Genomic DNA, 14,791 nt, shown 5'->3' with positions numbered 1-14,791 from the left:
AGCTTTAGCCCAAATATGGGTCTTCTACCGACAGAATACCCTCTTCGAATGAGTGTAATCAGTGTTGTACCTTCTAATTCCGCCCTATTTTGTTTATCCTTTGACAGATACGCGTATTTCGACTACCACTTGTAATCTTCCTCAGTGGATAACTGACACTGAGGAAGATTACAAGTGGTAGTCGAAATACGCGTATCTGTCAATGTTGTTTCAGATTTTAGCAGATAATTACAAAACAAAATAATCTCAACACCTTGAAGCAGCCAATGGTCCACTGCACGAATCTAGGCTGGCCTGCTTATGCGAGGTATGCACTTCAAACGGAATCGCTCAAGTAATTTTCGTTCAGTGCATTATTTTTCCGTGACCGGAATGGTCAAGAAACTTATAACACAGCAAGCCCCATTTGATTTGACGTTTCGTTTCAGCTCCGTACTAGGAAGCGGAATAAAGCGACGCTTTCTCATTCCTTGAGCGATTCCTTGCCTGAATTTTCCACGCATCAAGATAGGCCAAGAAATTTCTTGCGTTCTGCGTACTACCCATTACTCCCAAAGAAAATTTGACGTTTGAGAGGTGCCGGCACGACGAGAGTAAGCAGGCCAACATAAATTCGTGCAGTGGACCATGGGCCCTTTCATTTGACGTCTTAAATCAGCTGATTTCTAGGGCCTTTGACAGTTCTCCTACGAAAATGACAGTTTAGCGTTTGCGCTTTATGCCGTTCTTCTTTTTGAACCTGGGTTGGAACTGGATTGGCGGAAAATGTGTAAACAAACAAACGTCAAACAAACTCAAACAAACTTTAGTATTGTGTTTCCAGTTCAAAACCGAATTAGCGACATTTTTTCTTTTACAGTCCCGATTCGTTCGTTGACGGCTCGTTAGATGGGCTGTCTCGATAGTTGAATGTTCACTAGTTGGGGCAAAACCCAACTTAAAAGCACTGTCAATGTCAAAATCGATGTCAAAACGAGTTTGACGTCTGACCGCCGTCGCATCGCAGCTCCTATATACAGAACGTTTGTGCAAGTATATGAGTGTTTCGGGACGTATTTCTCGTCACTTGCATGTGTCGACAGCATTTTGATCAGTTGTCAGTTGCCCCAACGAACGAACACCATTCGCTAATCGGGGTGCAGTCGTGACCCAACGAGCGAATCCTCACTGTACTTCCGCTGCTTTTACCTTGCGTTATACACTATGTCGGAAGTGGGGCGCTGTATAGAATACCAGGTGTACAATACAGCGCCCCACTTCCGATATTGTGTTTAACGCAAGGCAAAAGCAGCGCAAGTAAAAGAAAAAATGTCGCTAATTCGGTTTTGAACTGGAAACATAATACAAGTGAAACCGAAGTCAGGTTGGGGTTGAAACTGTGATCTCATCCAGTTCCAACCCAGGTTGGAACTGGATCAAAAAGAAAAACGGCATTAGTTCGGCAGTTGTATTGCGCATTTCCTACCCCACTGGACCCCTTTCGCAGTTAGTATAAGTGCGGGATCGTGAATAAAACTGCGATGTTGCATCGAATCGTTTCGGTGTCTTCTGCGCACTTATTCAGCACCTTGTAATGCATAAGTGCGCAGAAGACAGCGACACGATCCGATGCAAAACCGCAGTTTTATTCACGATCCCGCACTTATAATAACTGCCATAGGGATCCAGTGCGGTGGGAAATGCGCAATAAACAGTGGCATATACGGACCTGTCAACCAGAGAAGAGAAGGGCATCTCAGAACAAACCGACCACACGAAAAGTGATAAATTTTTGACGTGAAAAATCGACTCGATTTATTTTGTTTCTGCCTATTTCGTTTCCATCGTGTATAAACGTCAAAACAACACCATGGGTCGAAGTGTATTGATTACTCTCAGGTATAGTCCAAATTAATGAATAAATGACGTCATATCGATGATTAATTCTCTTATTTTTCAAAGTTATGTTTTATTGAGAGCATATCAATTGTTGTTTCGACCACTATTGCAATAACATGCTAGACGTTCTAAAGTCGTTTTTGCAATTGCAGGCTGTTATAAAGCATAATTACGGTGTTTTACCAATTTTTCTTAATTATCATAATGCTATTATGCATATTCCCACCACTATCGTATCGCGTACCCTATTTACGGTTTTAAGAGATAAGCAACTTTAACTGTGTCTCCGAAATACATTCTAGTCAAACACAATCTTTTTGCGAATCAGTTTTTGAGTTGGTGTACCTGCCTCCGAAATACTTTGCTCTTTCGTGTCAACCAGGGGCCTACATCGTCGAAACCAAAACATGACGCTGAAAGCGAGCGCCCATCAGCATCGGACGGACGCCGACGACGGGAACATTCAAAACAACATGCATGTGCTTCGCTTCATCCGCCCTTCTTGTCACTTTCTTCGACGCAACGACGAGTGGCGGCTCATTTTCACACCGACTGGGATTCAATTGAAATTTTCAAACTGTCTAAAAAGTGTGTTTGCTTAATATTTTTATGGGTAAAAAACTATTTCAGTAAAATATGCATATCATACATTAACATTACACAGATTTGACGGTTGTTACACTCATTAATTGAGTTATAACAGAGAAATTCATTCGATGTCGAACGAGCGTGCGTGAGCTTGTGAGTGCGAAACAAAGGGGCATCTGCGACGACGCAGCAGCGTCGGTTCATCGGTGACGATGACAGTCGGGCTGAGCGACGACGACGGCGCCTTGTTTCCATTGACGATTGAAAACATTGTTTACAAACTTCGCCTGAAAATTTCAATTGAAATTGAAAATGTAGGGCCCTGGTGTCAACACGGTTGAAATTTTCCGTGTAAAAAGTGTGATTTCAACCGCTAGGTGTCGCGATCAACAGCATGAAATATTTATCAATTTCTGACTCCGGAGATGGCCTTCTCTTCTCTGTGTCAACTGAAAAGGCCTATTCAAAAGATGTTTCTGGATTTTCTGACGATTATATATTGTGCGTGGATTTGCTAACTGAACACGACGAATCGGAACCATCGTTCCTAAAACCGCCGTTCGAATCGTCGTTCAATTGGCTTCTTTAAGGCTTTTTACGGCGTCATCAGCATCGGCAGCCATGTTGGATATGATGCTCGAATTTTCAAAGTGATAATTCTCAGCCACGAAAGCGAATATTCGTATGAAAATGTATCATCCTATATGCTCACTCGCAGTGATTGTGATGATACTTTTTCAGTGGTGTTGCTGCAGAATTGTCAATTTTTTATCACTTCAAAAACGCGAGGCAAATAATCATTGAAAAGCAAAAAGTCGATGATTCCTTTGAAAGCTCAGTGATGCATTATGACACCTTAACGATGTTGAGATAATTCGATATTCTGAATCTGCATGTCAAACTGAGCCGAAATCCAAATTTTCATGAATTTTGGAGCCCGGGAACCTATTTAAAAATCAATTTGAAGTTTGTATGGGAGCGATTTGTCTAATCACCCCTCGTCGCAGTTTGTACTGGGCGGAGCTGTCAAACAGTTGCCCAGCTGTCAAAAGGTGATTTCAAAAAATTTCTTTGAAATAGATTTTAGGTACCAAAATAAGGTTCTAAAAATCTGAAAAAAATCATAGTGGCTCAGAAAAAGGTGCTCTTTCGTATAAAATCGAAAAATCAATATATTTTTCAAAATTTAAAAACCCAATTGATGAGCGAGACAGCAGCCAAACTGACACATCGGTTTGACAAACTTTACGTAGGAGCGACACGTGCGAGAGCATCTCTCTCTCGGTTGGTGTCGTTTGTTTCAGGGGGATGACGAAGGGCCAGAATCAGCATCCCAACATTCGATTCAACACGGCGTCCAATGTATTTGTTTTGATTGCTTTATTCATTTCATCATTTTAAAGGCAATTTAAAGTAATAAGGGGTCGTTCATAAACCACGTAGACTTTTTGGGGGGAGGGGGTTCTGGCCAAAGTCTACGCTCCATACAAATTTCAAAATTTTTGTATGGACAAAAGTCTACGAGGGGGGGAGGGGGGGGGGATCTGAGATGGCCAAATTTTGGTCTACGTGGTTTATGAACAGCCCCTAAGCGCATTAACTTAGAAGTCTATCATTTTACTAGAACGCTTGTAAACGCCCCTTGAAATGGATCACTAAAATAACTAAAACGACCGCTATGAAATGAACAGATAGCGCCACCGTAGCCTTGTGTGTTTGACGTAACTCGACTGCTGTCACTGTGTTACCATCCATATACGGTGGCGCTTTTGTTTTGATGCGGTGAGTAGCGGAAAAGTCGGCTTCAATGATCCATTGAATGGCGATTCCCAAACAGTCCAAGCAAATTCCCTTGGAATTCATCTTCGAAGTAAATCTGCAGAAAAAAAAAGAAAATAGATGAACAGGTCAAGACTGTAAACTTTTCGAGAGCAATGGGTAACTCTCGCTGAGACCGGCCCACTATTTACCTACACCTTGCCTTCAAAAATGTTTAAGGTGGCGATTTTCTGAAAGTCCTAGCTAAAAAAGTAAGGAAAATGCATTTGGTTACTCACATTAATGGACCCCTCGTTAGTTAGAGTCACAACCATTTTTGCAGACCCCTCGATTTCTTTTACATACACCGTTATAACTCGAAAGTTTCTCCAAAAACCACTTCAAAACGAATTGTTGTTGAAAAGAGGAAAGACAGAGCTACTATTTACAACAGGGGGAGCGACACTAGTTTTGCCAAGCAAAGAAAACCTTAAAAAAAGCAGAAAAAAGCCCAAAGAAAGTCGCTAAAACCCGCAAAAGTTTTGCGGGTTTTACCGTTTTTTTTCGACTTTTTTCGGCTTTTTATGGGGTTTTTTTGGTTTGGCAAAACTAGTGTCGCTCCCCCCGATTTACAGCCGCCATCTTGGATTTTTATACCAAAACATTTTTTCACCATGATGGCAACCACCGATTTTCAAATTATTTGCATCAATGGAAAGCTGAGTCATTTATACATAACATATCAAAAAATTAGAGATGTCTTTTTTTCCTATCAAAAGTTATCTGCAGTTTTGTAAATTAGACCACGTTTTCTCCATACATTTCCATGCGCACCGGCAACGACATGCAACAGCATCCGAGTAAACGCCTGCATGTATACACAAAGGCAAAATTTGGGTAAATCGGAGGTTTGTTTCCGGGTTTGACTTTGATGCGGGCATTGCTTTTATAACTTTTTTAGTATTTTGAAAAGCTTAAACCTTCAGCTTTCCATTAGTGGGTTTAGATTTTAAATTCGTAACACTGCGAAATAACACGCAGAAAAAAGCATGGTAAAATCAAAAATATTTCAGGTAAACTTAAATAAATTGTCAGTTTGTTCTGGCAACAAAAATAAAACTGTTTGGAGCAAATCGAACGTCACATTTGAAGCAAATTCTATCCATTTTTGAAACAAACATGTATCTTCTGACTGGTTATGTTAGAAACAAATGTAAATTTTTTTGTTTTTTTTGTGGCAGGTCGGCCCTACGGAAATGTTTGTTTTCCAATCAAATTTACAAAATTATTTCCTTCTCTAGGAAAATCCACTTCCCGCGTGGCACTTTCAATGCCAACATTATGTTGATAACATACGCTCCCGAAATCAATGGGATTTCGTGGAAACTTTTGATGAAACTTGCCTTTTTTGCAAAAGGAAATCTTGTTTGGTGATGCAGCTGGAACTTGAGAGTTTTGTTTATGTTCTCGACGGCGGAACGGGGGGCTCTTCAATGGGTATTGTAGGAATCAATATGTAATTGAGTTTGTTTTAAAAATTAATATTTTAGTTTTAAATATTTTATCAGTTTACCGAATAAACATGAATATTTTTGTTTCAAACGAACGAAATTTGTCTCCGTGAACGCTGCATTTATGTAAACGGCCGGCACCGGGCCCAGTGCGCAAAAGTGGCATGGTTTATAAAACGGCAGATAACTTTTGAAAGAAGAAAAAGACATCTCTAATTTTTTGATATGTTATATACAAATGTCTCAGCTTTCAATTGATGCAAAAATTTAAATAATCGGTGGTTGCCATCATGGTGAAAAAATGTTTTGGTATAAAAATCCAAGATGGCGACCAAAATCAATATGGCCGACCCAACTTTTCATTATTGTAAATAGTAGCTCTATCTTTCCTCTTATCAACAACAATTCGTGTTTAGGTGGTTTTTGGAGAAACTTTCGAGTTATATCGGTTTAAATGAGCCACCATTTGACCAAAATCGAGGGGTCTACTAAAATTGTTGTGGCTCTAACTAACGGGAGGTCCATCAATTTGAGTAACCAAATGCATTTTCCTAACTTTTTATGCTAGGACTTTCAGAAAATCGCTACCTTAAATATTTTTGAAGAAAAGGTGTAAATAGTGGGTCGGTCTCAGCAAGAATTACCCAATGTTATGTAATTTGTTTAAAAAAAATGAGTTCAGCTAAACATTGTCATGAATTTAATGAATCTTTGCCGTCCCTTCCAACATATGGACTTATCCACCGATGAACCGAATTCATCGCTGTCCGAGAATTTTGACACTAGAGCGGGGCCGTTCCAATCAGAATTTATCGATCTTTTGCTCTAGTGTCAAAATTCTCGGACCGCGATGAATTCGGTTCATCGGTGGATAAGTCCATTGCGCATTTTGTGTCACAACTGCTACAGCGGTCAGGGTAACGACACAGACAAACAGACATATTACTTAGAAGAAATTTGTTTCAAAAACATCGTTTGGCATCTCACTAGCACCCTCTATAATGCTCAATCCGAAGCATTCATTTGCAGGGTTTGTTTCCCTCGGCTCGATGTAGTAATTTAGTGATAACTCCCCCGTGGCGTTATTCGTTCTAAAACATGAATGAAGGTTCATGATTGAGTAATATGGACTTATCCACCGATGAACCGAATTCATCGCGGTCCGAATTCTGATTGGAACGGCCCCGCTCTAGTGTCAAAATTCTCGGACCGCGATGAATTCGGTTCATCGGTGGATAAGCCCATTACGAAAACATTGATCGGCGTCGCGTCCATTTCTCTCCAAAATTGAGAGGTGATGTAGGCACAGCAGCGCCACCATGACACATGCGAGCACAGTCCGAACTACACTTTATTTTCAAAATGACCGTTTAAATCGTGCGATGATTGCGATTTGAGTAATATGTCTGTTTGTCTGTGGTAACGGTGAGAGAGCCTAACTATATGCTAAAGACACGAAATCTGATGATTGTTACTGATGATGATGATTCCCGCATCATGATGATGATGCTGCCGAGCAATGCCTTTAAAGCGCGTTTGACAGGTCTCCTGCTCGATTGGAATGACATTGACAGTAAATTTGGAATTCCAATTGGAACATTTCGTGTCTTTGCATATAGTGTCTTTAACCCTTATGTGGCCGGCAGGGTACCCGGGTACCCAGCACCCATTTAAAATACACGGTGTAGAAAAAAGCAAAAAGTTTGCCGGCCACATAACGGTTAAGAGAGCCCATCAACTGCCCATCAGCATTCGCCTCCGTCATACCTTAGTCAGGCTTCGCAGGACTATTTGTGAGTGGAAACTTCTCCGTTGCGTTGGAATGTGGCAAACGTAGGTAGTTGGTTTTTCATTGAGTAAATTCCCTCAGTAATAAATACAGTCTGGACTCCTACTACACGGCTTCCGTCTACACGGTCACCTATTACACGGATTCCTATTACACGGCAGTCAGTGTTGTAGGAATCCCAGAGCTTATGGGATTTCGCCTAATTGGGGGTGTGAGCGAATATCTCAGGCATATTACAAGATAACGCCATACATTCTTTGGCAAAGTTGTAGTACCAGAATAGATCTATCACACAATGCCAACTAACATCCAGTTAGTTGGCAATTTGGCCGCTAGAGGCGCTATGCAGAAGTGGTTGCTATGTACACTCGCCGGTAGATGCACTCATAAGTTATCACATGCGATATCTCAAGATCTACTTTATTTGGAACAATTCTGCCATCGGTGGTAGGTCAAGAACAATCTGGTGGTTCACCAATTAGTTTGTGATTTCGCCGCTAGGTGGCGCTAGTCGTCAAGTAAAGTTTCAATCTTCTCTATCTCGGGATCCAGGCCAGATAGAAAAGTGTCGTCTTCGGCAAAATTCTTCAGGAAGTCAAGAGCTATCTGGTGATTCAACATTTGGTTGGTGATTTCGCTGCTAGGTGGCGCTGGTTTTTTTATTCCTAACCACTTATCCTAATTTACAGCTCTTTTGTCCACTGGAGCAATTACAACTGACTGCTGCACTTACAGTTTGTACAACGCCCAAATTTATTCTATTCTAATTCTACTACTGTCTACCCCCGTTGGTTTGAACAACACCTCATGCAAACCAACGGGGTTCATTTTTTAATTTGAACTTCTAGTAACCCTGTGAGTATCCAAAAACACACTGATGGTAACCCTTTCTGCTGTTTTAGTTTGATTCTGCGTTCCGTTTCACCCCGTTTCATGAGCAGAATGACGTTTGAACCATTTTTAGTTTGAACGATGTGCAAATTGGGTTTTTAAATTTAGAAAAATGTATTGATTTTTTGGTTTTATTCGAAAGAGCACCTTTTTCTGAACCACTGATTTTTTTTCAGATTTTTAGAGCTTTGTTTTGGTATCTAAAATCAATTTCAAAGAAATTTTGCGAAATCACCTTTTGACAGCTGGGCAACTGCTTGACAGCTCCGCCTAGTACAAAATGCGACGAGGGGTAATTCGAAAAATCGCTCCCATACAAACTTCAAACTGGTTTTTAAATAGGTTCCCGGGCATCAAAATTCATGAAAATTTGGATTTCGGCTCAGTTTGACATGCAGATTCAGAATATTATCTCAACACCGCTAAAGAAGCCAATTAGAGGGGGTCAAATTAAAAAGTGTTCAGATTAGATGAGGTCAAACCAACGGGGGTAGACGGTATATCGAACTGGTTGCCTATGTGCTGCTTTCACTTTCTACTCTGTACTGGTAGCACGAGGATGTTGATGTGTGGCTGCTGTTCCTTTTCCAGTCCGATTGAGGGTCCATTATGAGTTGCCATTTCGCCGATATCCAATTATGCGGGTCCGATAGAGCTATGGGAGCTCAGAAGAGGGTCAACTTTTGTCACCACCCACAGAAGAATGTAAAGCTAAAGCTGTTAGTACACAGGGTCAAATATTTGTACAAAGAGAAACCAATGCTGATGTTGTTTCTTGAGATCTTTCCTTGTCAAATATTTGACCCTGTGTACTTCAGGCCTAACATTCCACTTGCCCAATTCCAAATATTCGACCACTTTTAACAGTTAGTTTTGACCAACGGGTACTGGACAAACAAAAAAAAACGAATAAGAACAAACAGAGTCAAACAACTTGCCAAAATTTATCTGTCAAGAGCTAGGATAGGATGTGACACCTGCAACTTCTCTGTCTAATTTCACAGCTTGCTGTCTTGTTTTTCCGCGTTGCTAAGATTATTGGTCCCCAAATTGGTCTCTTTTGGGTTGACTAGTTGTCGTATCCTATCCTAGGTCAAGAGTAGTCACTGACACTGAAGAAGACTGCAAGTGGTAGTCAAAATACGCGGATCTATCAAAGAATAAACATAAGAGGCCGGAAATAAAATGCACAAAAACTCATAACATACACATAATTGGGTTTTCTAATTTTGAAAATTTTATTGATTTTAAAAATAGATATAAAAGTGCACCACTTTCTAAGCTACTATGATCATTTCAGATTTTTAGAACTTTATTTTGTTACATAAAATCAATTTCAAAGAAATTCTTTAAATCACTTTCTGACAGCTGGACAACTGCTTGACAGATCCGCCCAGTAAAAAAATCAACGAGGGGTGACGCAACAAATCGCACCAAACATACATACTTCAAATTTGTTTTTTAAAAGGTCCCCGGGCATCAAAATTCATGTAAATTTTGATTTGGAATATGGAATTATCTCAACACCGCTAAAAAAGCCAATTGAGTTTTTAAATTAAGAAAAATGTATTGATTTTTTTGATTTTATACGAAAGAGCACCTTTTTCTGAACTACTATGATTTTTTTCAGATTTTTAGAACTTTTTTTTTGGTATCTAAAATCGATTTCGAAGAGATTTTTCAAAATCACCTTTTGACAGCTGGGCAACTGCTTGACAGCTCCGCCCAGTACAAAATGCGACGAGGGGTGATTCGACAAATCGCTCCCATACAAACTTCAAATTGATTTTTAAATTGGTTCCCGGGCACCAAAATTCATGAAAATTTGGATTTCGGCACAGTTTTGTATGCAGATTCAGAATATGGAATTATCTCAACACCGTTAAAGAAGCCAATTTCACTTTTTTTTTTAGTTCAAGATTTTTATACTGAAGTCTTACGCTCTAATGTTCAAATACCAAACAATCAGTGATGGCAATATTCGATAAGAAAAATTCTGTCCTCATCCTAGTATCGAAAATCAACCTCATTTTTCGTTGTTTCACTTGCAGGTGTATTTGTACTCGCCGGCCTTCGTGTACCAGTACGTCAGCAGTAATGGGATTGCGCTAGTACAGCTGATGGCCTACATCAGCTCCTGCTGCAATCCCATTACCTACTGCTTCATGAACCGTCGCTTCCGGCAGGCGTTCCTCAACATCTTCGGCTGCTATCGGCACCGGTAAGTTCTCCAAAGTTTAGAGTGTAGTGTAGTTTCTTTTTTTTTGTAATTTAAATGCGTACTCGTTAGTAAAAATCTTTTAAAATTTAAAATTGTTACCAACTGTTTTGAATTGGGTATTCATTGAATTTTTAATTTTATACAAGAGTTTTTTTTTCATGATTTTTTTCCGATTTTTAGATATTTGGCGCATAAAATCAAGTTCAGAGAGATTGTTTTATATCATCTTTTAACAGCTGGGCAACTGCTTGACAGCTCCGCCCAGTTCAAATTTTGACGAGGGGTGATTCAATAAATCACTCCCATACAAACTTCAAATTGATTTTCAAATAGGTTCCCGGGCATCAAAAATCATGAAAATTTGAACTTCGGCCTAGTTTGCCGTGCTCATTTAGAATATGGAATTGGATTGTTTAGCGAATAAAATATTGCTATTTTCTATAGCCTAATCGAAAGAGCTCATTTTTCTGAGTATAACGTGATTTTATTGGATTTCAATACCTTTGTTTTGATGGTTAAATCAATAAAACAGTTTTAATTTTTGTGGATAGAATGACAGTTCAATCGATAAAATGACAGTTCGACCCGAACAAAAAAATTTCCCCATACAAACTTTAAATGCATTTTAAAAATAGTTCCCGGACTCCAAAAATTATGAAAATTTGGATTTAGACTAATTTTTGGGCGGAGAATCTGATTATGAAATAATCCGGATACCCCTAAAGAACCCAATTATCTCGAAACCGCTAAAAAACCAATTCTATACCCCTCGTACAAGAATAAATCGATTTTGAGCATCCCTAGAAAATGACAGTTTCGTTGACAGGGACACTCAAAAAGATTTGTTTTTGTATTTGTTTGGGTAAAAAATGAAATAAGCTTGGTAATATGTGCTAAATAATTTAAATTTAACGATAAATTGTATGAGAATCAGGACTATGTATTAAAAGACGCTAAGCTCTCAATAATGATCAATTTCGAGGGAAAAATAATAAACATCAAGGTACGATGTAACAGACGCTTTCTATATTGCCACTTCTAGCAAACACGATACAATACAAGTGCACAACTCAAGGGTGGCCGGACAGCTTTTGGCGGCTTCGAACTTCTCTAATTTTTATTCGGTCTGATAGACTTTCCCGCTTCAAATTGCGTGGCACCACGTGCGACGACTGACAGGAACGTAGGTATATATCCACAGGCACAGAGGCACACTAGAGAGCCTTTCCAAAGATGAAAACACGCGCCAAATTCGCATGGCAAGCTTTGGCACTTATGAGCGTGCGAACCGTTAAATATTGGGGGAAATGGAGGTAAGATGTACGCTTGTGAGGAAGCCATATGCTTCTGGATTGAAACGCTTCAGCAGGAAAAAAACAAAATTTCTTACAAAGAAAAGGAATCTCGTAACACAAATAAGAGACGATAGAATAAAATTTATCTCAAATCCAAATACGCTACTCACTCCTTTAAACTATACAACGAATTGCTGCAGTAATTGCTATCTAACAGGGATTATTTGCGTTTGTTATTTGCACTCAAGCGTTGTGAATGCGATCGTTGCGCCATCTCTAAATGGTTGCCAGTAAGGTTTCCGTATTGAAACGACGGTTGAAAGGGTTTACAAACATTTTGTATGTTACCATAAACATCTGTTATCTGTGGTCGTCATAATCTCATCTAAACATTTTTTGTTAAATTTCATAAATCTATTCCTCTGCACATTTGAAATATTTCAGTTTTTGAAAGATTTCTGCTTTGAGCTTCTGTTGACATAATTCATTATTCAAATACTTTTCTTGCGTAAACGACGGATGAGATGTTGAGTACTGAAATGGTGCATTTTCTACCAGATTTCTCTCCTCATGTCGAGAGAGAAATCAGGCCGGCGAAGCTTTATGATCTGGGGAGCACTCATAAGAGGCTTTTCCCTTGGCAGTGCCTGTGATGCCTATCAAGTAAATTGAACACAAGCTTGCGCTTAATAGGAGAGGGCCTATAGCGAACCTTCTGGCACATGCACTTAGGTACATACTTTTTACTACGGATGTCATGCGAAAAATGTGCGTTCATTACCATCCGTAACGGATTGTTTAGGGTATTGGTTCCCTTATTAAGCATGTGGCTCCCATTTCCATCCTACGAAAAACAAAGGATTGAAGCGCTGTTTGTTTTGCTTCTTATGTTTGTATTTTTTGTTAGAAGTGAGCACCCAGGAAAACAAAAAGAACGGAATCAATCGGTGCCGTAATCGCTTGTTTTCGAATAGGATGAATATGGGAGCGTGAGATTACTGATGGCACACATACCCTAGTTAATAATTTGAGCAATCTCTGCTGTCAATCAATCTCGGGATCAAAGTTTTCTCGTAATAAATAAAACTTGCTCGATATAGCCAACATTGAATACTAACCTTGTTTCCGCTTCCACGATTCGGTTCCTTTCCAGCATATTCCTGTGCTTGTGCTGTTGCTTCCGTTGCGGAGCGGACGATGACCAGATGGACGGGGAATCCAAGTCGGCCGGATCGAGGGCCAACCCCAACAATACGGGTGGAGCAGGAACCGGGGCAAACAATTCCGACATATCCGGAAACGATTCGCTGGCCTACGCCGGTCGCAGCATCGTTCAGCGCTCCGGTAAGTTTCCCACCTTTTGTCTATCTACCTTGGCCCGAACTGTCAAAATTAACCGAGGTTCATAAACATGTTTACGTGCAGAGATCATGGTTCTGGAATCCGAGGATCGGGTTTAGCAACGGCTCCGACCACGTGACAAGTTCCGTTTCGATCGTCAACTCGATCAGCTCCAATCGGATCGCCCATCAAGTGACGCAGGTTAGTTCCCAGTGAAGTCACACATTCTGCGTTATCCTTTCGTCATTCTCGTTTCCTCCCAGATCATCGAAACCGACCCCGAGGATGAAACGTTTCGTTTTCGGATCACGTGGTCGAAGTCAGCTTCCTCTGCTAGCCAGCCCAAGACTGCTAACGGTTGTGATAGCGAGCGGTACTCGTAAGAAGCGCCAACCAGGACACCACAAACCACAATAACGCAAATTTGGCTCAAATGTGTTCGTACCCTCGTCTCACTCTCCCTTGTGTTTATTGTTACCCTCCACTACTCTGGTTACGATACGATCACCAAAACCGTTGACTGCATTTGGTGTTTTACGGCTAGTTCTACAAAGGTTTTCTTCTTCGTGTTTTAGGATCAATGGCAAATTGAAATAAGAAAACAGTTTTTTTTGTCTCAAAACTCTGTTGGTAGATTCTTTGCAGATTTACCTATGTGTGCGATGTGTGCGTGTGCGTATATTGTGATGTACTTTTGAAACCCGCAAATGCAATGAAAAATAATGAATAAAATCTAATGTGATAATGACTGTTGACAAACAATAGACGGGAACACAATTGCAGTATTTTTTAATTGTTCGAAATCCCAACAAATTGGAAGACGTCTTAAGCTAATACGTGCAACCAACAAGTAAGAACGAAAGTTTCGCTTTCGTTTCATTTATTCATGAGTTCATGAATTCAGAAGATAATGTACTCATGGGTTCGCTAATTTTGTTTTCATGAATTCGTGAACTCATAGGTTCATGAATCCCTGGACTTATCACATGGGTTCATGTACTCATGATAATAGTGATATTTTAATAAATCTTGGAATCATCTAATAAATTCAGTGATTCATTGATTTATAGACTTAGTGGCTCATGATTCCATAGATTCATTATTAGTTCATGGATTATTATGCACTCATGGAATCATGAACCTTGATGTCCTCGAACGATACAATTCATGAAATCACGGATGAAATCACAGTTTCATGTGTTCTTGGTCGTATGAAATCATGGATGGATTTATGGTTTTATAAGCTCATGTATCCATCGGTTCGTAGGATCATGGACTCGATGATTTATAAATCCATGGAGTCATGAGTTCTTGAAATGTACATTCGTGGGTTTAATAAATCAAGAACTCATGGATACATAATTTCATGAAATTACGGCTCCGGGCCCCCACATTTGTAAATCCGGCTCTGGCTAGGATGAACTGTTAACAATGAATATCTCATTTTTAGTAGCGACTTCAAAACGATCTGATATTGGCGCACAAAACAGGAACTCGTCTCAAACGAAATCCCGAGCGA

General features: G+C 39.9%; 1 protein-coding gene across 2 annotated transcripts in view; it reads left to right on the top strand.

Annotated features, from left to right (window-relative positions):
- LOC115256380 (octopamine receptor 2) overlaps positions 1-14,036 on the top strand; it is a 242,856-nt gene extending 228,820 nt beyond the window's left edge. Inside the window, exons 8-11 of one of the 2 annotated variants that reach the window (XR_003892593.2) lie at positions 10,467-10,636; positions 13,085-13,275; positions 13,357-13,473; positions 13,536-14,036. Coding sequence is in view for 1 of the 2 variants with exons in the window: in XM_029854770.2 (XP_029710630.1) it covers positions 10,467-10,636; positions 13,085-13,275; positions 13,357-13,391 (396 nt within the window). In the remaining variant the exon portion in view is untranslated. Of the gene's footprint in view, positions 1-10,466; positions 10,637-13,084; positions 13,276-13,356; positions 13,478-13,535 lie in introns of those variants that run through there. The other variant, XM_029854770.2, reaches the window with a different exon arrangement.
- Positions 14,037-14,791: the final 755 nt, after the last annotated feature.

Source organism: Aedes albopictus, chromosome 1, assembly GCF_035046485.1.
Source record: "Aedes albopictus strain Foshan chromosome 1, AalbF5, whole genome shotgun sequence".
In the NCBI taxonomy this organism is placed as follows: Eukaryota; Metazoa; Arthropoda; class Insecta; order Diptera; family Culicidae; genus Aedes; species Aedes albopictus.
The sequence above is the reverse complement of the archived record's forward strand: the minus strand, read 5'-3'. Positions and strand labels throughout refer to the sequence as shown.